The sequence below is a fragment of the Mastigoproctus giganteus genome, chromosome 7 (genome assembly GCF_048544385.1).
Source record: "Mastigoproctus giganteus isolate SK-2022 chromosome 7, ASM4854438v1, whole genome shotgun sequence".
NCBI lineage: Eukaryota > Metazoa > Arthropoda > Arachnida > Uropygi > Thelyphonidae > Mastigoproctus > Mastigoproctus giganteus.
The window spans coordinates 31,622,957-31,645,628 of NC_143581.1; the positions used below are offsets into that span (position 1 = coordinate 31,622,957).

Genomic DNA, 22,672 nt, shown 5'->3' on the forward strand with positions numbered 1-22,672 from the left:
AGCAATTGCGAATACAGATACCACAAATAGCAGGGGTTTACTGTACTCAACTACTTAAAATCACCAGGAAAAAATGGAAAATCAAGCCATCAACCTTGCAGTTATATTACAAAACGCTTTTCCTTCCTACCATATGCTACGCCGCAGGGGCCTGGGCCCCTAGTGTCTGCCGGGACCAAGTAAACAAAATCCTTACTAGGGCTCAACGCTTCTTCCTCCTGGCCACATCCAGAGCCTGCCGCACAATATCATCAGCAGCCCTAGAAGTCATATGTGGGAAACTCCCAATCAAATTTGAGCTCATAAACTCATTCCTGAATTACCAACGCAAACTAGATACACCAAAAGAAATTGGGCAATACAGCATAGACCAAAACCTATCAGGAAAGGAAGACAGCACCCGTCTTAGATGCCAATTCCTGCAACAATGGCAGGAAGAATGGGCCACAAACACAAAAGGAAGAACCACGCTCCTATACTTCCCTGAAGTCATGGAATTCGGTAAAAACTGCAAACCCTGGCTTAACCCAAGCTTATACACGATGTTCTTACTATCAGGACATGGTAGCCTGAACTTCAAGCTCTACTCCTTCAACTTGACAGCGTCCCCAAACTGCCACTGTGGCTCCCCAGAGACAGTACAACACATCCTATTCGACTGCACACAATATACGGACCTGAGGATGCCGCTGCAACTTGTTACTAATGTTTACTTGCCAAGTGAGCTACCAATATTGGTGGCCTCCCCGGACCATTTCTCTGCCCTCTCCCTATTTGCAGAAAAGGTCTTCTCCCGCAGATCAAGACTACTGAACGCAAGAGAACAGACCTAGGTCGAAATTTGATGGAGGTCTGCACTCTACATCTGTATGAAACTGTAAGGAGCTGGTGAGTACAGCCGCATTGCCTACCAAGTAGAAGACTCAGTCAATGTGGGCACATGCCTGAATAGGAAACTCAAACCTGTTGTTGACAAGTGCGTGAAGTGAGTGATTGTGACCAGCATAACCACATCCAAAAAACCATTAAAAAACTGACAGCAACTTAAAGACTGACTACAAGAAGAGGTTGAACACTCAACCAACTGACTGTTAGGTAACTGATTCTGATGCACATAAACTGGTGGATCAGATACTCTTCCTTGTACTAGACAATAACTAACACAAACAACCAAACACAGGTTGCCAGCTCTAGGACAGGATGCGCCCTGCGGGAACTGTGCTGAAGCCTGCCATGTCAAACAGCCACAACCACTAGAAGAATCAGAGACAAGAATGGTGGACACAACCATATACTATGCCCCACTCTGGACAGGACTGAGCCCTGCGAGCTGAGGGACGAGTCTCAACACATGGACTCATGCGACAGGATTCTAAGCCATGCACTGAAGCAACTGGCTCAGTACAGGTAAACCTTGTAATAGCTTTCTCCTCCCTCCCTCACCCAACTGCTGGGTGTGCCAGTTCCAGGACAGGATTGGGCCCTGCAGGAACAATGCACGTTTAGGGATTTTATTATTCTATTACACATTGTTATTAGCTAAAATAGTAGAACCTGGTTGCCTCCTCGTGGCTAGGGATGGGAGCGGGGGGGTTGGGGCACACCTCGCCTTCGACCCCCTGCTGCTAAATGCCAGGCGCCAGCCACAACCAACATAAAACAACACACAACTCACACTAACCTACCCAACTAGTAATCAATAAATTAAAATCAGAACAATTAAACATAAATTCAAACTTAAATCTAAACTTTATCTATAACTCAATCTTAACTTAGACTTAAACTTGAACTTAAAATTAATCTTAACCTCAACTCTAACCCTAACTTCAACATAAACTTAAACTTAAAACTGAACCTTAATCTAAACTTAAACCTGAACTTTAATTTAAACGAAAACAATAAATTAAACTTCAACTTACTTCAAACCTTAGCTTGAACCTAACTTAAACGTTAATCTAAACCTTAACTTAACCTTATTAGTGGAATTTCACAACACTGCTGGCAACAAAAAACGCTTAACATACGGCGGACATAGGGGACACCCTGGAAACCGCCAGTAACCTACATAAATACTTTGCAGTGTCACTACATTACTTGGCAAAAAGCCTTTGTAAATGTAAATGTCATCACATTACTTGGCAAAAAGCCTAACAAACGGCGGATATAGGGGAAACCCTGGAAGCCGCTAATAACTTACAAATACACTTTTTCTGTATACATGTCGCGAATGGATATATATGTGAGAATATATATAAATTGTATATAAATCTTGTATCATGTATATATAAATGGATGTATATAAATCTTGAGAATGTATATAGAATTGTGTGTATAAATAAAATGTGTGTACTCAACTGTGAATAAAATTTTTCATATTTCAATCCGGATTAGTGAGGATTTACTGTATATAGAGGAACTCCCCGACTTACGTAATACTCGACTTTACATAAGTTTTTGCCAGCCAGTGCAAGCTTAAAATTGTGGAAACGTATTTTGCATCCCATAGGAATAAATGGGGGTATTGTGAAAATATCGTAATGTGAACCCTATAACACTTATTTATTTATTTTTTTTTGGTAATTCGTTCCAAGACCTCGGAAGTTGAAATTTTCGCTATATAACTAAGCTATTTATCTCTCTAAAAGGTCATATTTATAATGGAAATTGCTCTACACTTTCATCATTATCATATGTTCCGTTATAAGAATCAATTTTTGAATGCCTTGGTGATATTTTTCTAAAACATATCTGGAAGTCACGAACATAAAACAAAAACAATTTGCACTTTCCAGTTTATTGGACTTTTCTGTTAGTGCAATCTATTATAAACAGGTAGTAAAAGCGATCTTATTGCATTTGTGATAATACCGATAACTGGAATTCTGGGTTTTTACGTTGGGGTATTATGGTGATATGAGTTCCCCTTCAATCATATAAAAAACAAATTTTCAGAATCTTCTCTTTATTCCTATTTACTTATTACAATGGTGAAGGGAAAGGGACCAACGGAATGTGCAAGTGCTCGCAGTGGTAGGAAACAACTAAATTGATTTAAAAATGAAGATGATTAAGAAGTACAAAGCAGGACAAAGTTTGTCATCTATTGCACGGAATTAGGTCAGATGATATCTTTCCTTAATGAGTCCATGCTATGATTGCCTATAACTGCATTCCTGTCAAGATATCACACATTACTTCATTGATCACTGATTCCATTACTTTATGTGAATACGTCAAGCTTATTGGTCTGTAATTACTCACTTCTCCCTTTGATCTGCCTTTGTGAATTGGAAGACATTTGTATCTCTCTGATCCATGGGACATCTTTGAATCAAAGGATGCTCTCATAATTATGGCTGATGGTTTACTTACCTCTTTTGCTCTATTGTACATAATAGAAGAGATTCTGTCAGCCCCAGTTGTCTCATTTACTTTTAACTTTGACAGTTTCTCTTCTGCTTTTCCCATCAGTTACAAAATCATGTAGTTGCCAGTTATGTTGGTATATCTCTGGTATGCCCATTGATAAATACTTTTTGTAGCTGCAAAATATTTGCATATACAGCACTTTGATTTCAGGAAAGCTTCTGACGCTGTTGTGCATGGAAGAGTACTGTACAAGTTGGAGAAATATGATATTAAGGACAAGTTGCTACAATGGATAAAAGGGTGGTTGAGTTGGAGAAGACAGAGTGGTAATCAATGGATGCTGCTATTCATGGACTAATGTTATTAGTGGAGTACCAAGGGTTCGGTATTGGATCCACTGTTGTTTTGTATATTTATCAATGATATTGATGAAGGTATATCTGGCTTAATGTTGAAGTTTGCAGATGATGCAAAGGTTGGCAGTGTGCTACTGCAACACAATCTAGAAAAGTTGGGTAGATGGGCTGAGAAAGTGGCAACTGAAGTTTAATATTGACAAATGCAAAGTACTGCATATTGGTAGAAGTAACCCCAGAGAAACGTACCATCTGTGTGGTGCTACCCTACACTTAGGGTGGTAGAAAATGAAAATGATCTGGAAGTAATTGTGCAGTCAGATATGAAATTTTCAGAGCAGTGCAGACATGCTGCCAAAGCATTTATGGAGCATTGTCAATGATATACAGGAATTTTTCTAGTAGGGAAAAGGTGATTATCCCTTTGTATAAGGCAATGGTCAGACCATTCCTTGAGTACTGTGTGCAGGTCTGGAGGCTTCATTTTAGGAAGCTGTAGAGTTACTAAAATGAGTACAGAGAAGGGCAACCAGATTGGTGAGGGGAACAAAGGGTTGCTCTTACCAAGAAATGCTTGAGTTCTGCAAATTGCAGCACCTGGAGAGTAGGCACCTGTGAGGTGATCTGATTGAGGTGTATATGGCTTTGAATGGGTTGAGCAGGCTCAATTCCGATGGGATTCTTCCTCCTCTTGCTCAGATTACACACCTGTGGGGCATAAATTTAAATTGTGGAAAGCCAGTTATAGAATTGATGTGTGGAAATTTGCCTGTAGCAAGTGGGTATTTGATTGCTAGAACAAACTTCCATCTGTTATTGTGGAAGTTGATGCTTAAATAAATTTAAGGGGGAACTGGACAAACATTTAGAGGGGATGGATGTGTGAAATTATTTTTTTGGGTTTTTTTTTTTTTTTTTTGGCTGATACTGCATAAGCTTGCATCACATGCTATTACTATTACTATTTTTTCAGTTGTCAGAAACCAGAAAAGGGTCACAGACAGTTAAGTCATTCGTATCTAGTGGACTAGTGTGGTTCATTCCTTTTCTTTTAGTGTTAATATAAACAAAGAACTCTGCTACTTTTATTTCCATTCCTACCCAAAGGCTTCTTATAATCTGTCTAATCACTTTTCTGACTTAATTGCAGACTCGTTTGTAATTGTACCCTGATAAATTTATGATCATCCCATGCATATTTCTTCTGTGTTATTGGTCTCATCAGTTCCTGTATCATCCATTTAGATCTAAACCTTGAATTGTATCTCTTAGTTAATATGAAAAGCTTGGTAGCTTCTGTAATTACATCCCTGAATTTTTCCCATTTAGAATTTTGAATTTATAACATTGTCAGTTGGTCCCACTGAAAAGTATTTAAAAGCTAAGACTATTGTAGTTACCTTTACGAAAGCAAAATCCCCTCCCTTTACCCTTGACAGTTGTTACATCTTTACATAAATCACACATCACTACAGTGTGATCTCAACCACCTAGTGGTTCTGCAGAATACATGAAGAGACACTGCTCATTATCAGATCAAGAGTAATGCTTTCTCTTGTTGCCTTTCTAACCTGCCAATGTAGAAAACAGTTACCCTGTAAATCCAGAAAGGTTCTGCTACTGTGTGAATGACCAGCCAACAAGATCCATTTAACATCTGGAAAGTTGAAGGCTCCCATTATAAGATAATCTAATTTACGTGCCCCCTCTATTTGTCTGTATGCTCATTTCTCTTTATTATACGCGTTGCTTTCATTTGGTCTCTAACATGTCCCTACCCTAATATTTATTTTTTTTCAGTGCTGCATTATATTGTTCACTTATGCCAACCGGGTGCACTTCCTTAGTCTATACTTCTTAAATGAGAGCATAACCTTTCCCCCACCACCACACACACACACACCTTGCTGTTCTGTCTGCCCTTTCTATAAATGTATTCAAATTCTGCTGCATCCCCTGTACCTGAGTGGCACTGTTTCTGATATCCCTTTAATGTTCACATTTTAAGCTCTAACCAGTACATCACATTTCTCCAATTTATTTACTGTACTATTAGCATTAGTGTACAAGCAAGTATTTTTGTACCTGTTTGCTCCTAGTAACCCCAGCATCTATATAATTGCTTGTTTCATGAGGGCAACCAGCAGGCCTTGTAATCACTCCGCACCTTGTTTTCTTGGCTGCTCTGTCTCATTAGAAACTGCAAGAATCAATTTCACTTCTGTCTATTGCTTCTGTAAAACCATTTGTTGGTATATCCCTCCCCCACCCCCAAGCTAGCAATTTTCTGGCACACCCAAAACCAATTTTGCTAGCAAAATTCCTATATATCACTGACAAAACTCCATGATCTGCTCTGGCAGCCTGTCTGCACTGCTCACAGAACTTCATATCTGACTGCACAATTACCCCAGATCATTTTCTTTCTCCACTTCCCTGAGTGTAGTACCACACAGTTGGTACGTTTCTGTTGGGTTCCTGCTACCCATATGGAGTACTTTGCATTTGTCAATGTTAAACTTCAGTTGCCACTTCTCAGCCCATCTGCCTAACTTTTCTAGATCCTGTTGTACTAGCATACTGTCTTAACTGCCATTAACAACCCTGCCAACCTTTGTATTATCTGCAAACTTGGATATTAAGCCTGATATACCTTCATCGATATCATTGATAAATACACAAAACAAAAATGGGCCCAGCACTGAACCCTGGGAGCTCGGTGCTGGGCCTGCTCTAATTTGTACAGCAGTCTTCCATGTGCAACAGTATCAAGAGCTTTCCTGAAATCCAAGTATATGATATCAAAATTATTTTTTGCATCCAGTTCCTTTGTGACCACATCTTAGTATCCAATCAAATTAGTCAGACAAGACTTCCCCCTTAACAAACCCATGCTGTGTTTGAACTATAACTTCAGTCTTGTCTAGGTGATCCTGAATCACCTCTTTAACCAGTGACTCCATTATTTTCCCAGAAACAGAAGTTAAACTAACAGGTCGATAATTATTTGTCTCACCCTTTGTGATTTGGGGATACATTTTCACATCTCCAGTCAGTGGGGACCTCCCCTGAGTCCAAGGATGCTCTCATAATTATGGCTAAGGGTTTGTTTACTTCCCTTGCTGCCTCCTTCATTATAACTGGATAGATTCCAACTGCTCCAGGTGCCTTTTTTATGTTTAACTCAATTTCCCCTCTACTTTGCTCTCAGTTATTACAAAATCACTTAGCTCCCTGTTAGAGTTTGATAAACCTCTTGCATTCCCCTCCTTGAATAGCTCCTCATGTGCGAATGCAGATGCGAAATACTCATTCAGTTTATCAGATACCTGAGCATGATCATCAGTAGCCAAATCATGTATGTTAAGTGCACTAATCTAATTCATCCCCTTCCTTTTAGAGTTTACATAAGTAAAGAACTCTTTGCTGTTTTTCTTTGCATCCTTTGCCAAAAATTTCTCATAATCTACCTTTGCCTGCCTAACCTCCTTTGTGACTTGATTGCAGACTAACTTATATCTGCCATAGGCTTCTGTGTCGCCTGATAATTTATATGCATCCTGTGCATTTTTCTTCATCTGCCATGAGCCTCATTATTTCATCTGACATCTATTTAGACCCGAACCTTGAATAGTATTTCTTAGTTGGTATGAAAAGCCTATAAGCCTGCAAGATTAAATCCCTGAAGGCTTTCCAATTAGAATTGATCATCGGTAACATCATTAGTTGATCCCACTATATAGAATTTAAAAACTCTGAGACCACTGTAGTCACATTTACGAAAACAAAAACTTTTCCCTTTACCCTCGATGGTAGTTACATCTTTAAGTAAATCCCACATCAGTACACTGTGATCAAGTCACCTAGTGGTTCCTTTATCTGCTGGTTATTTTATTTATTTATTTATTTTTATTTTTTTTTTTTTTGGAGCATTAGCAACTAAGGCCATATTGCTCTGGGATATGCGGTGGTCATTCCCTGACCTTTCTGCATCCTCCATATTTGGTGGTGACGGGCTCGAACCCCGGTCTAATCAAGAAGCGTGTGCTACGCACTGCTGCTCCTTCCCACCTGGCTACGGAGGCGCCCCTTTATCTGCAAATTCTTAATGCATGAATAATCACTGCTGTTAATCAGATCAAGGGTATTACTTCCTCTGGTTGCCCCTCGAACATGTTGCTGTAGAAAACAATCCTCCAATAAATCTACAAAAGTCTTGCTAGCTTGCGAGTAACCAACCCATAAGTTCCAGTCAATATCTGGAAAGTTAAAATCCCCCATTACGAGACATTCTGATTTACTGGTCCATTCTGTTTCTCTGCACAACTGTTCATTGTACTCATCAGAGTCATTAGGCCTATAACATACTCCTCTCACTTTTGCTTTCTCAGTGCTTACATTACAACAAACTAACTCAGCATTGCACTGACCATCTATGTCAACTGGATGCTCTTCCTTAGATTTTGTGTTTCTTAACTAACAGCATAACCCTTCTTAACCTTTCTGTACACATTGTACTCCCCAAATTCCAATTCTGCATTGCTTATATCAGTGTGACACCATGTCTTTGATATCACAACAATATCTGCCATTGGTGTCTTGATCAGCACTTCAAATTCATCAATTTTATTTACTATACTTCTAGCAGTAGTGTACATGCAAGTATATATGAACTTGTTCTTACCCTTAGTTACCCTAACACGGCCCATGTATTTACTTGTTCCATGATGACTTCCAGCAGCTCTTGAAATCCCCAGAAATTTGCTCTCTTGGCTGCTGCTCATTACAATAGCAGTGCAAGAATCACTTTTGCCTCTACCTGCAGCTATCGTTAATCTTTTAGTGCTGTGAATCCCCCCCAATCTAACAGTTTTCCAATCCCCCTAACACTGCCTCGATAGCATCAGCAAATATTCTTGCACCCTTTCTATTTAATTGTATCCCATCCCTGTAGAAGCAGTCTCTCCTGTTAGCAAGCACAGACCACGCTGAAAAAAAAATTCTCCCCCGCGAGCCTTGCACAGTCTCGCCAGGGCTGAATTGATTGACAAGGATCTCATCATATACTCCCTCCTATCATGTCTGTGCAGAATTGTAGACACTTTTAAAATTTCACCTTAACTCGTGACTTTTTTTTTTCAACATTGACCTGTACTTGTTAAGTAAATCTGCAGATCTCTTACTCTTAAAGTCATTAGTGCCAACATGTAAACAATATCACCTTTTGTGCCTTTAAAAGATGATATCTGCTCTATGTCATCAACTTTTGCCCCAGGTAGACATACACTGGTCCTGTTCCTCCTATCCTTTTTGCATAATATATTCCCTGTCTCCCTGACAATAGTCACCGACAATAACTAGTTCCTGTGGGACCAGTGCATTCTTCCTTGGAGATTGCCTTTGTTTTGCTTGATGCACAGGAGAGTTCTGTTGTTGAGTTGGGCAGCTGAGAGCTTGATGGGCCCCTGATATTAATTTCTTCAAGGGCATTTACCCTACACCTCACTCTCATAAGAAGCCCATCAGAACACTGAGTTGAGGCCTAATTTCTTCACCGTCTCTGTGCCTAGCACACACACAAAGACATCCTGCTTTGCTAGATCATGCCCTGTTCTAGATAGGTCTGCAAACATTTTGCACATTATTTTAGACTGTGATGCATTGGAAAATCGCCCCCTTTGGTTCTCCTACGAGACCCCGCACTCTGGCTATTCTGTGAACGCTGCTTTACTGCTCCAGTCTGGGTCATGATCTGTTAAGTATAATTTAATTAACAGTGAACTTTAATAAGATTAATAAATTTTACTGATTAATTGATAATACTATACTAATCTAACAGATTTCCAATACAGTGCTACGTTTTTCGCTATCTAGTTTTACGTTAAACCTTATGCTATTCCATATCGTGTAACAATGGTGTGCAAGTTTTGAATGTAAAATCTACGGACACTAAGTATTAAGTTTCAAAATTACTATCTAAATTCAAAAATAAACCACAGAGTTTGGCTAGAACTATAAAGCTACTTATAGAAAATAATTTAGTATAACAATTAAGTCAATAAAACAACTAAATATAAATGAAAACTTAGCGTTTGCCGGACCTGCAAAAATCTTGGTTAATGTGGTAATAACCTTGGATCCAAATCCCAACATCTGGAAATGCACTTAAAATTGCTGAAATGGCATGTAGGATTGTCCGTATGTTCTTCATTATAGTGCGATTGATGTGATATCTTCTTCTTCGTTGTGATTTTCTGATGTCAAGCCACCTGGTTTATCCTCTCATTGGATACCGTCAAGTACAGTAGTAGCAGAGATACAAAAACAATGTATAAAGAGCCTCCTTGTTTACGAATTCTTTTTCCTGTCATATGTGCGTAACCTGAAGCCAATGTTGGCACTTCTGGTCATTTTTGTATCTGATAATAACTGCCAAGTGGAATTTGTGATGTCTTTCTTGCCAAGTGTTTTACATAGCTTCTATCAACTTATTTTAAGAATTTATTGTATTGTTTATAACTACAATGCTGACATTAAAAGAAATTTTGAATGCAATTTGCCTTCATGCCTGTGAGAATTTATTTTATTCTATTATTATTTGTTATTTTTGTAGGACTCACTTTTTTCAAGCTTGCCATTTTTGTGCATGCTCAGATATTAAATCTAAGGTACATCATCTGGAAAGGATCTTGATACCAGCCATATGTACTCTGTTACGGATTCGTGACAGTGCCTTCTAGGAGGCAGTAATTAACAGGTTAGTAATCTTATATAACATTAGCCTGTGTATATATATATATACATACATACAGGGTCCAGTCACATTATTATGACACCACCTACCTAGTATCCAGAATATGCACTGCAGCAGCCAGCCGCTGTGGGAGGGACTCAGAGTCCATGGAAGGTTCGGAGCCCAATGCGCAACAGAGTTCGCTGCACTGTCATGTTGGAGACCTTTCTGGTGGCCCCACGGTTCATTTGATGGCCAGTTGAGCAACAGTAGTGCGCTGATCTATCCTGACCAACCGTTTCAGCCGACGTTCACCTCTGGGATCAATGGCACATAGGGCTCCACAATTGGCATGTTGGGTCGTCAAAACTGTCACATTGGTCCAGTCTTGGTACACTTTCACCACTGATGCATGTGAGCATTTCACAACGTCCGCTGTTTCAGAAATGCAGGCATCCCTGGCCCAATATTTGATGATCATGTCTTTTTCCAGGTCTGATAGGTTGCGTGCTTTGCCCATGATAGAAGCTGTTACTGTGTTCGTGGATGCCAAACATCAAGCCTTATATGCTTTCAGTGTATGAACTTGACATGTGCACTGTATGATTTGCTAGGTGTGTGTGATGTTTGCATTCGGCGCTGGTCACAATATTGTGAATGGATTCTGTCTGTGTGTGTGTGTATTTTTTTTATTTTTTTTTAATTTATTATATTAGGCTGTCCCTGCTAACCTTTGGAAACACTTATGTATTTGGAAAATAATACAAAGTAAGCCAGTAAGAACAGAAGAGTTTCTGATCTGGAGTATATTTCTCAAACCATAGAGCCCAAATAAGGTCCAAGAAGCTCCTCAAGTTGCTTCTTGGGTATTGTAACTCAAGGGGCTACCATTAGGTGTACTTGTTGTCACTCTACAAAATACTATCATTATATTGTGGTATATTATTAATTATTACTAAGTAAAAATAAATGTGCATGGTGTAATACACTATGAATTTGGGAATTCACTAATAGAGAAGACTATTGTTACTTATTCTCAGTGGATGCCACCACCCAGACGGCACCGTTTCAAGGCTTGTTGGCCTATTGTCAGTGGGCAGGTAGGTACTCAGGTGTTGCAATCATGCCAACCCAGTTATGAAGTATAACTCCACATATGAGAGACACCAGATGGTGTACATAGTAATGATTACTAAGTAATTCCAAAATGAAACATTACCTCTGAAATTAAAATAAGCAGTTTCTCCCATTATTTGTAGCCTGGGTGGTATCTTAGCTCCTTTAAGAAAAATCTTGCTTTTGCTAGCTTTTTTTCTTCAGGCAAGTATTTGTAACTTATGTTTTGTAGCTGTAAAACTTTGTATTGCCAGTTTCTGGACAGATCATCTTCAGTTCTTATTTTCTCTATTTTGTAAAAAGGAAATATATAAAATTGCATATTTTTAGCTTGCCATTGAACCCCTTAACAACCTGCATAATTTAGTTTGTTGTGATCTAAATGGTCAAAAGAAAAAAAAAAATAATATCCCTCATTTAGTATGCTTCGGTAAATAAATGATTGACTGTTTGGCTACATTTCAGAATCCACTTTGGGATTTCATCATGCCAAAATAACTGCCTTCTCAGTGGGAGATGGAGAGGTCAACATTAAGGTTTGAAAATCTTGCCAGAAGCAAGAAAAATGTGATTATTCTGTACAAATTTGTGAGACTCAAGTTTTGTAAAGTCTGTAAAACTAGTTGTATATGTGTGAAAATTGAAGTTTTTCAGCTTTGTTTCAAAACAGTTGTTCTCAACCAAAACAGTTGTGAGTAAACTAAACACTGGATATATCTTTTTTTTTTTCTCTCTCTCACAGGCAACACAAACTAGAAGACTTATATTTAAGTAAGAAAGGATAGCTGCTGACTAGATATAAAAAAAAATTATTTTAGCCAAAGAGTAATTAGTAATTGGAACAAACTGGTATCATCCATGACAATATAGTGAGTGTTTATCGCTTGCCATTCATTTGGAGTGGTTTTGGTATGAAGCCTGGAGAGTAGATGGATTTTTAAAAGCCACTTAGTTTGAGCTGTAATTGCTGATTTTAGCCAGGTGGAAAGGTATACAGATGAAAAAAAGTGGGGGGAGGGATCTTGATGAACCATATAATTTTTGTATTGGAAATTTGCTAGTGGATACAAATGGGTTCTCAGTATATTATAGAAAGCACTAGTTAGGTCACGCCTAGAGTATTTTATGCATATTTGTAGACACGCCCCTTCCCACTTCAGGAAGAATGTGGGTCTCTTGGAAAAGGTGCAGAGAACAGAAAAATTTTTTTTCAGATGACAAGCTAAAGTATATCTACTTAAATTAAGTTAAGATGATATAGACTGGATATAAGAAATTTTTCTTTTTGCCAACGAGTTATTAACTATTAGAACAAGTTTCTACCTAATCTTGTAAAACTAGACTTCTTATGTATATCTAAGGAAGGATGACAGATACCTGTATGAAATTCAGTGACAGCTTTATTTTATTTATATATATATATATATATCACTTAACATGCACCAGCTCTTAATTTGTTCAGTTTTTAAATTTAGTAGATTATATATAGTGCTTTACAAGTATTATTTCTAATATTTTAATATTTGAACTTTAATTTAACTTTAATATTTGCTTGATTAACTTCTTTTTTTTGTCAGTGCAGGAAGTTGTTCCCAGTCACTTGTTCCCAAACAGTTTATTTTCAAATTCTCTCTGAAACCTGATTTTCAGAGAAAAATAAGTGTTTTGCAAGTTCAGCATAATGTTTTTTATCAATCAGAAAAGGTGATTGTAATAAATGATTTTATTTCTGTACTTTGGTGTCACACTGAACTTGTGATGTTTGGTATTTCCATACATAGCCTTTGTTCTCAACCAAAAATAGCACGTACAGTTTTTGATATAACTTATCCTGTATGATGCAAAAATATCAGGGTGAGCTACTTTGTCACAATCATATAGTTGATTAGAATAATTTTAACTAGATAATGTATTAAAGTTTTATTTAAATGTTAGATGTGTTTTTTTTATAATGAGAAGCTTGTCATTTTGTACTAAAGCATAAATGGTCACATACAAGGAATTTAAGAATTTTTCTTTGTATATTTAAGGAAATCATATAAATTTTTTATAAGAACATCTTTCATAATTTATTGAACTGTTTCAATATCTTTTAGGGTTGAAGATAGTATGGTTGAAACATGGAATCTAGTGAAGAAACAGAGTCATCACAAATTGTCATAGAAGACATAAAAACAGAGCCAGCCATGATGGCTGTTGCAACTGTTACAACTCCTGAAATAATCAGTGTTAATTTGCATCATGCTGTTGCAACAGAGAATGATGGTACAACTAATCTGACAACAGTTAATGGAACAACTTTACCTGTAACACTTGTGTCCGATTCCCAGAATATGGAGTCAGTCAGTGATAATAGGTTAGCCTCTAGTCAGGAAGCAATTATGTCAACAATGACACTACAGGATGGAGAAACTACTGCCCAGTTTTTTATTGAGCGCATAACTACAGGTATTAAATTTCATATAATATTTATTATAAAGAATTGCTTAAAGTGAGAAGGAAAGAAAAATATATTAGCCATTTCTCCCTTCCCCTTCAACAAAATGATTCAGCAGATATAATTGGACCCATGAAATTTTCTTATATTTCTGGTATTTACATTCTTTTATATATTTATGGAAAGTTTTCCCTTTCTTCTAGATTCTAATTAAATTTCTTTGAATACATGTGCACATTATTTTTTTTTACTAGTATAGACCTTACCCTTTTTTTTTTTTGAGACTTGCAAATTTATTTCTGTTTTGTGAATTGTCTTATCAAGTGTATTTCCAGACATCACAATGGACGGAGAAAGAAATTCTTCCATTTTTATAAGTGGAGAAAGTGTTCTTTTCTTATTATTTTTTTTAATTGATGCATTCCTCTCCATTTAAATTACTACGGATATATCATTAACTTGTATTATAAGATGGTACTTTGTTTTTGTACTTGTGAACAGAACCTAAATATCAGTTCCATCATTGTATAATCCCAGGTAGCAAACCCTAGCCTGTCATGTCTGGAGAATGTGACAAGCCCCAGGGACCAGTTGCATCAATAATAATACCAGTTTAGGTTTGTATACAAATTATGATAGCTTGCTTCATTCTGTTTTGAGGGAAAAGGATATAATCTGTTATAAAACTCATAAAAATTTTCTTTTAAATTTAATTTTGCACATAAACTAAAAGGATATCAAGTGTTGGTCATATGATATACAAGGGGTGATCATTTAATTTAAAGACCGGTGCAAGATTTTATGTTTATTGCGTGAACTTTCCATAACTGCTACTAGAGGCACTACTGAGCAGACACTATGTGCACTGCCAGAACTCATCGATCTAGTGTTGCACGAAGAGGGTTTTTTAGCCACGTGTCACTGATGATCGTTTTGAATCAAGTATCATGTCGGACATACAAATTGAGCAGTGATATGTGATTCGTTGTTGTGGCAAATGGGACTTAAATGCATTGGAAAGAGTTCAAGAGATGAATGAAGCATAGGTAGGACAGCCATATTTAAATGGTACAAGCAATTCAATGAATGCTGTGAGTCTGTTGCAGATGACCCAAGACCTGGTCAGCCTTCCCTCTTAACTCTTGAGCAAATCGCAAAATCCCACGAAATCTTAGATGAAGACAGGCGAATTACACTTTGCGAATTAGCTTCTAGAATGTCCATTTCATATGTTAATGCTCACAATATCATGAAAGATCACCTGAAAATGTTGCAAATCTGTGCACGCTGGTTTCCACACAATTTGACTCCAGAACAAAAACAGCAAAGAGTAGATGTGTGCAAAGTAATGCTTGATCATTTTGAAACAGTCAAAACTTATATCGAATAGTGACTTGGGGTGAAACTTGGTATTTTTCACTATGATCCAGAGACAAACACAACAGTCAAGTGAGTAGAAGCATTCTGATTCACCAAGACCTAAGAAATTTTGAGCTTCTCATTCGGCACAGAGTAAAACTTCTCTGTGCCGTTCGTGAGAAAGATCAAGAACTTTCTGGTGTGAAGTGGTTTCTCAATCAAGACAATGCCAAGTCCCATATGGCTAATATTGTGCAGCCAGTGATCACTGCCATAGGTGCCAAGGTTCTGCCACTTCCCCTTTATTCACTGGACTTGCTCCCATGTGATTTCTTCCTATTTCCTCATTTGAAGAAAGCTCTGAAAGGCAAGCGTTTCACCTCCGACAACGATTCTTGCAGAGCCACGACAGATGCACTTCGCAGTCTTTCAAAAAATGGCTTGAAAGAAGAATTTAATGCATGGGTACGATGGTGGCAAAATTGTGTAAAGTTCAAGGGAGGGTATTTCAATGAGGAGAAATCCGCAGAAGATGACAATTAAGATAAGATCTTGCACCAGTCCGCAAATTAAATGATTACCAATCATACATTATATGCATCCCATGCATATATATTTAATGCAGGGTAGATGGAATGGGGCAATTTTAGCATGCTACTGTTGGTGTTTCAAAAAAGTGCAAATTGTTTGAGGGGAAAAAATTGATCTATATAGCAAAATCAATTACAGATTTGGAATCTGCTTCTTAAAAATTTTACCAGTTGAGTTATTTGTATTAAAACAGAGAATTTCTTTTAAAATAAGTATCATAGTCTTTCACTTTTTTCAGTGAAATAAATACAATTCATGTGGTATTATTATTAGCCATATAGTGCAAGGAAGCCAGAGACGTTTGTTGCATCAGCCAAAAAACAAGTAGATAAGAAAATTCAAATTATTCACTTCCCTCTTCACTTTGTTAACTATCCTGTTGGTCTTTGAATTTCTTCAAACTGTCAGCCTGCAAAGGCAACTTGTTCTAGTAATCAATAACATGCTGGCTAAAAGGAAACATCCTACAACTAATTGCTGGCTATTAAAAAAAAACGTCCTTCCCCTGTAATTTTAACTTATGGCTGCTAGTTCTGGAATTCTTTATAAGAGTGAAAATTCTGCCTTTATTTATCTTACTAAACCCTCCCAGAGCCTTATAAACCCTCAATCAGGTTTCTCTCTGAAGTGCCTGCTTGCCAAGTCTCTAGCCCAGTGGTTTTCAACCAGGGTGCCGCAACAACGTTCCAGGGGTGCCACGTAATTTGGGTTTCAGTTACTTAAATTTATTATTATTATTTTTTATTTATGTTTTTTATTATAAAATGGTGTACAGTATCTTTTTAAATTTGTGGTGATTTATAATTGATGTTTACTTAGTACCTCTATATAAAGAATAAAATTATTGTGTGTGTGTGTGTGTGTATATATATATATAAATTTAAATGAGAATAATAATTAAAAAAATAAAAATAAATTGCCAGCAGCATGGCAAGACAGAAGAGTGAAAATTGTGAAATTATACGTAACGATCAAACCAACAGGGAGGGAAGAGAATAAAATTATTGCAGCCGAAACTCTCGAAGATAATTTAGAAAGTCTAAATACAAAGATAATAAAATATAATCAATTAAATTTTGAATAACCAATTAAATGAAATTTAATGGCGCCCCCTCTGACGGGCACCAGGTCCAAATTTATGTGAAATATCACGAGCAGAAATGTGAACAACTATAATCAAACAAAAACAGATATAGACTGACCATTATGCCCCATCTCAACAGAATCGCTGCATTTCGAACATTATTCAAATATAAGTATATCACATGACAGTAGTGGGATGATTTGCTAATGCTGCGCCTGTGCTGCCATCCATAGTTCATGTTTTGCCTATATAATCTGGTTAAGATTACTTTTGTCAGCGTTTTGGCTTTGCATTTAAGTGCTTGTATCCGTTCTATTATTAATTTTCGCTGCATCTGGACCACTGCTATTCAAGTCCTCTGCATTGGCGGTTCGATCTGGCGATCAGATGGCGGACTGATCTTTCGATTGATTCGCCTTTGCAGCGATTTGTCTAGTGATCGATATGCACTGATTCCCTGACCATTATTGGCCTTGTGGTCCTCTGTTGAGATGGGGCATAATAGTCAGTCTATTTCTGTTTTTGTTTGATTTTATTTTATTGTAGTTGTTCACATCTCTGCTCGTGATATTTCACATAAATTTGGACCTGGTGCCTGTCGGGGGGGGGGGGCACCGTTAAATTTCATTTAATTGGCTATTCAAAATTTAATTGATTATATTTTATTATCTTTGTATTTAGACTTTCTAAATTATCTTAGAGTTTCGGCTGCAATAATTTTATTCTCTTCTCTCCCTGTTGGTTTGATCGTTACGTATAATTTCACAATATTCGCTCTTCTGTCTTGCCATGCTACTGGCAATTAATTTTTATTTTTTAATTATTATTTCTCACTTAAGTTTATCTCAAGCGTCATGTAGAGAAAAATGCTTTTTGCTGCCTCTGATGTATGCTTTACCCCTTTTTTATGTAAGATTCAGTTTTCAATTATTTCAAATATAAGTGTATATATATAATTTCTAAATTATATTATTGTAATAACTATCATATAGTGTGTGTGTGTGTGTGTGTACACATACACAGAGAGAGAATCGGATCTAACAGGCAGTAGATCGAGTAGGGGTGCCGCAAAATAAAATAAATTACTTAGAGGTGCCATTATTAAAAAAAAAAAAAAAGGTTGAAAACCACTGCTCTAGCCCATGTAATCGAAGTCTTTCTTTGTATGATCGCTCTTTTGCCAATCTTGCCATACTTGGTTTTTTTTTTTTTTTTTTTTTTTTTTTACGAAAACCCCAAACACGAGGTATTAGAACCTATAGTACTTAGTACAGTGCTTGGGTTGGCAGTTGAGAAGACAAAAGAAGATATTTCTTGACATTAGACTTGAACTTCTGTAGACTGTAATTTTTAGGAAATACATATGAAGGAAGGTTGTTCCAGAAAACGTCAGTTGAATGAATAAACGAGGAAGATGAAAAGTTGGTTCTGTAAGTTTGAAGTTGGACAGTAAATGATGTTAGCTTGGTTGGTTGTGGCACGTGTTCAGACTGTTTTGAGAGAGAGTGGGAATTATAGAAGACAATTCAGAAGAACGGTGCCCATGAAAGTATCTGTAGAAAAGACATGCAGCAGAAACAGTACGTCTGTGAGACAGAGTGAAGAGACTATGTTAGAGAGGAGTCATTAATTAACCTACTGCCTTCTTCTGAATGGAATCTAGAAGCCAGAGAGAGGTTTTGGGGGCACCGCCCCAGATGTGGGAACAATATTACATGGTACTGCAGATTTGTGATTTGTACAGAGTGAACAGCTGTTTGGAAGAAAATTAATGCCAAGAGTGAAAGAGAAAACCAAGTTTTTTAGATGCAGAGGAAGCAATATTTGTAATGTGCTTGTGTCAAGAGAGAGTAGAAGTCAGGGTAATCCCCAAAACAGATATATCATCTTGCCTAGAAATCAGAGTATCACCAAAGATAAGCATAGGAGCAGAAGAATTCTTTTTGCAAGATATAAGACAGGACTGAGTTTTAGAAGGAATGAAATCAACTAAGTTGTCTTTGCCCCACTGGAGAATTACCTGAAGATCAGCATTTAAGGAATTGGTAGCAGATTTTCGAGAAGTTGAAGCTGATTGAGCAGGGCAAGGTTTCTCAAAATGTAAAGTGGAATGCAATGTGCTATTATCGGCAAAACTATGGATAGGATTTCCAGTCAGTGGAAGGTTATTAATATACAAGAGTAAAAGAGTTGGGGAAAGAACTGAATCTTGGGGACACCAGCATTAGTGGAAAAGTTAGAAGACAGAGAGCCATCACCCTCAGTGAGTGATCAGAAAGAAAACTGGATAACCAATTACAAAAAACAGTTGGCAAACGATAAGATGGAAGCTTGTTTAGAAGACCTTTATGCCAAACACCATTGAAAGCCTTTGAGATGTCAAGAGCAACTACTTGTTTCACTGATCCTTTCCATTGAATTAGTCCATAAATAGATAACATAAGCCAGAATATCACCAGTGGATCGACACTGACAGAATCCATACTGGCGATCGTTGATCAGACAAAAGGTTTCTAAATAGTTTGAGTTGGCGGTTAATTGGTTTCTCCATAAATTTACTTTAGAAAAAGTAGAAGTAATAGCAATGGGACAATAATTGGATGGGGGGGGATTTGTCACCCCTTCTAGGAACTGGCTGGACATGAGCAAATTTCCAAGCAGAAGGAAAAACACCTTTGGAATAAGAAAGTGAAAAAAGAAAAACGGTGGTAAAGAACAGGAGCACAGGTTTTGAGAACAAGTGGAGAAATACCATCGGGACCTGGAGCTTTCTTAGCATCGAGATTCGTCAAAATCGTTCTGTTATCCTTTTGACGGAAGACCACAGGAGGCATTGAATGGAGCATGGTAGGAGGTGTTTTACCAATAGAATAGAATCTTTAATTGCAGCATAATATACGTACAATTAGTCCTGTCACGGCATGATGGCGCCAGGGGTTATTAATACATGAGATGGAATTAAAATGGGATGCCAGCAGGTCAGCTTTATCCTTGGCTGAAGTGACAACAGAAGGTGAGAGCAGAGATGGGCAATAGTTTTGGCAAGAGACCAGAATGCTCGGCTACCAATTGGGCAAGAAGCAAGTTTTCTATCCTTAGTCTGTTCAAAATCTAGATGGAGTGTGGAATAAAGGATTCCATTCCTACAAGAATAATTTCTCTGACACAATCTGAGCAAACGTTGACATCAGAAGTTTTGAAACAGTAATCCGACCAAGGAAAAGAAATCTTGCAGGTCATCCCATTTTGCATTCTTGTAATGCCAAACAACATGAGGTTGGGAATAGCCATGAGATAAAGGCTCCATTGGAGAAAAGACAATCACCAAGTTGTGATCTGAGGTGCCTAATGGACCACTCACTTCGACCTTGTACTTAGAAGGGTTGGTTTGTTGTTTATTGGCACATTGACAACGGAGATCATTGTGCACCTTGTTTGTGAGAAAAAGACCAAGCATATTGGCTGTATGGTTAGGATTGTCTGGTATTCTTATAGTAAATGAACAATCTGTGCGAGGTCATTAGTAATGGCAAAAGCCGCAGCATCTTGACCAGCTGGGTCTGTGTGACTAGAAAACAAAGCCAGCTGCAGTTGTGAACATTAAAATCACCAAGGAAAATTACCTCACTGTTAGGAAAATTGGATTGGAGAAAGTAAAGTTGCAAAGAGAAGGAAGTCAAAGAGCTCCAAGTGATTAGTTGAGTTGGTAGAACGGTAAAGACAACAGATGAATTTGACACAATGAGATAGAGAGATTTTAAGCCAGAGAAGATCGAAAAGAGGAGATTCCAAATTACGAAGTCTCTGATGGAATATCAGAACGGATATATGCACAAGTACCACTTTTGAGGTGAGAGGAATCATACAGCGAATAATTTGGGCAACTGAGATGAGCAGTAGTTGAATCAACGGATAACTGACGATTCTGTCAGAAAAAGTACATGGGGTTTGGCAGACTGCAAGTGGGAATGGACATCACTGAGATTAGAATTGAGATCATGTATATTTGTGAAATGAACTAGGAAGTGTTTGGGAGGTTTAGATCTTTTCGCAGATAAGCTTACCCTATTAGTTTGACAATTCATGGTGTATTCCAGTGTTTCTCAAAGGGTGTGCCGCAAAATTTAGAAATTTCTTCTTCTATGACTACGTAGGTGTGCCGCAAAATTTTCCTTCTTTGGAAAATGTGCCACGAGAGTAAAAAGATTGAGAAACGCGGGTGTATTCAATAGTAAGAGAAAGTGGGAGGGGACACATGTTGTATGAAGTAATGAAAATTTTAGTTATGGCATACACACTACTCGGACTCCCTCCAGTCACTATCTGGCAGAGTAGAAGTAGCAAGATTATACACTAGCTGATCCGGAAGCCTCCTAAAGAGTTACCATTAGGTTTGGTCTGGTGTACTAAGTAGCGGCCTGCCTGCGAACACCATTTTAGAGCTGTACCCTCGAAATGCAAGGAAGATTGGATCTCGCCACGATGTTCATCATACCCTCAAAAGTCATCAGTCATACTGCATGATGGAAGAGATTGGGAAGGGTTGACCGGAACTTAGCTCTGGAGACTAAACTTGGGTTCCACCACTTCTAGCCTCCAATAAGTAAAGTGGTGGTATTGCACTGGTTGATGAGTCATCTACCACCTAGTATTGCCTGGTAACACAGAGGGGTGGCATTCCTCCATGTGGTGTGGGCACCACACTGCAACTCTTGCCAATGTTGGTTCACACCTCGGTGGTCACCCACAGTGTGCTTGTGCATGGAGGTTATACCCGGGATTACTAACAGTCCCACCATCGTGAAGGTGCAAGCAGAGGATTTGGCTGTCCGGACTTCGCCGAAATTGGGTCCACTTGACTGGAATGTCACCCGAACATCAGTTCCATCAGCATTTTAGACTTCTAGGTAACAAATACAGATTGTCTTGCTTATCTGAGAGAATGTCTGTGACAACCTGAAGGACCAGTCTTGTTTCCATTTTTGGACCTATTCAAGAAGCTGTATTTATTCTTTTTCAGATGAAGTTTCCATACTTGAACACTATTGCAAATGTGGTCTTACAATTGCCTTATACAGTGGGGTTATGACCTTATCTTTACAGGCTTTTGTTCCATAACTTATTGACAGGACACCATGAGCTATCCATGCTGCCTGTTTATATTCAAACCAAGTGTATATGTTATTTTGGGGCTGCTATTTCCTAACCTTGCATTTTGCTGTATTAAAAAATAGCAGCCACTTTTTTGACCATTCTTGAACATGTTCAAGTTATCCTGAAGGAGTTCTGCTTGGTACTGATCATTGACATCAAGCCCTTTATTCCTTTGTTGATATTGTTTATGAAAATCAGAAACAACAGTGGTTCAAGAACCGAACCTTGGGGACCACTTCTGATCTTCACTTATATGAAGAATATCCATTAATGGCTGCCTTCTGCCCTCCAGCCACCCTGCAGTCCCATCTTAGAATCTTTCCAGAAATCACGTGTTCACTTATACAATAACCATAAAATCAAAAATAATAATGAAAGTGAGTGACAACAATAACTTTCTTCTAAATAAACCTATAAGAAAGTTATTGTTGGCACTCACTTTCATTATTTTTGATTCACTGCTAGCTGTTATT

General features: G+C 37.8%; 1 protein-coding gene across 2 annotated transcripts in view; it reads left to right on the forward strand.

Annotated features, from left to right (window-relative positions):
• LOC150082788 (uncharacterized) overlaps positions 1-22,672 on the forward strand; it is a 102,733-nt gene that overhangs the window by 8,530 nt on the left and 71,531 nt on the right. The window contains exons 2-3 of one of the 2 annotated variants that reach the window (XM_090377601.1): positions 10,339-10,482; positions 13,671-14,022. In XM_090377601.1, coding sequence (XP_090233727.1) covers positions 13,695-14,022 — 328 coding nt within the window. In that variant the 5' untranslated portion in view covers positions 10,339-10,482; positions 13,671-13,694. Of the gene's footprint in view, positions 1-10,338; positions 10,483-13,670; positions 14,023-14,570; positions 14,629-22,672 lie in introns of those variants that run through there. The other variant, XM_090377602.1, reaches the window with a different exon arrangement.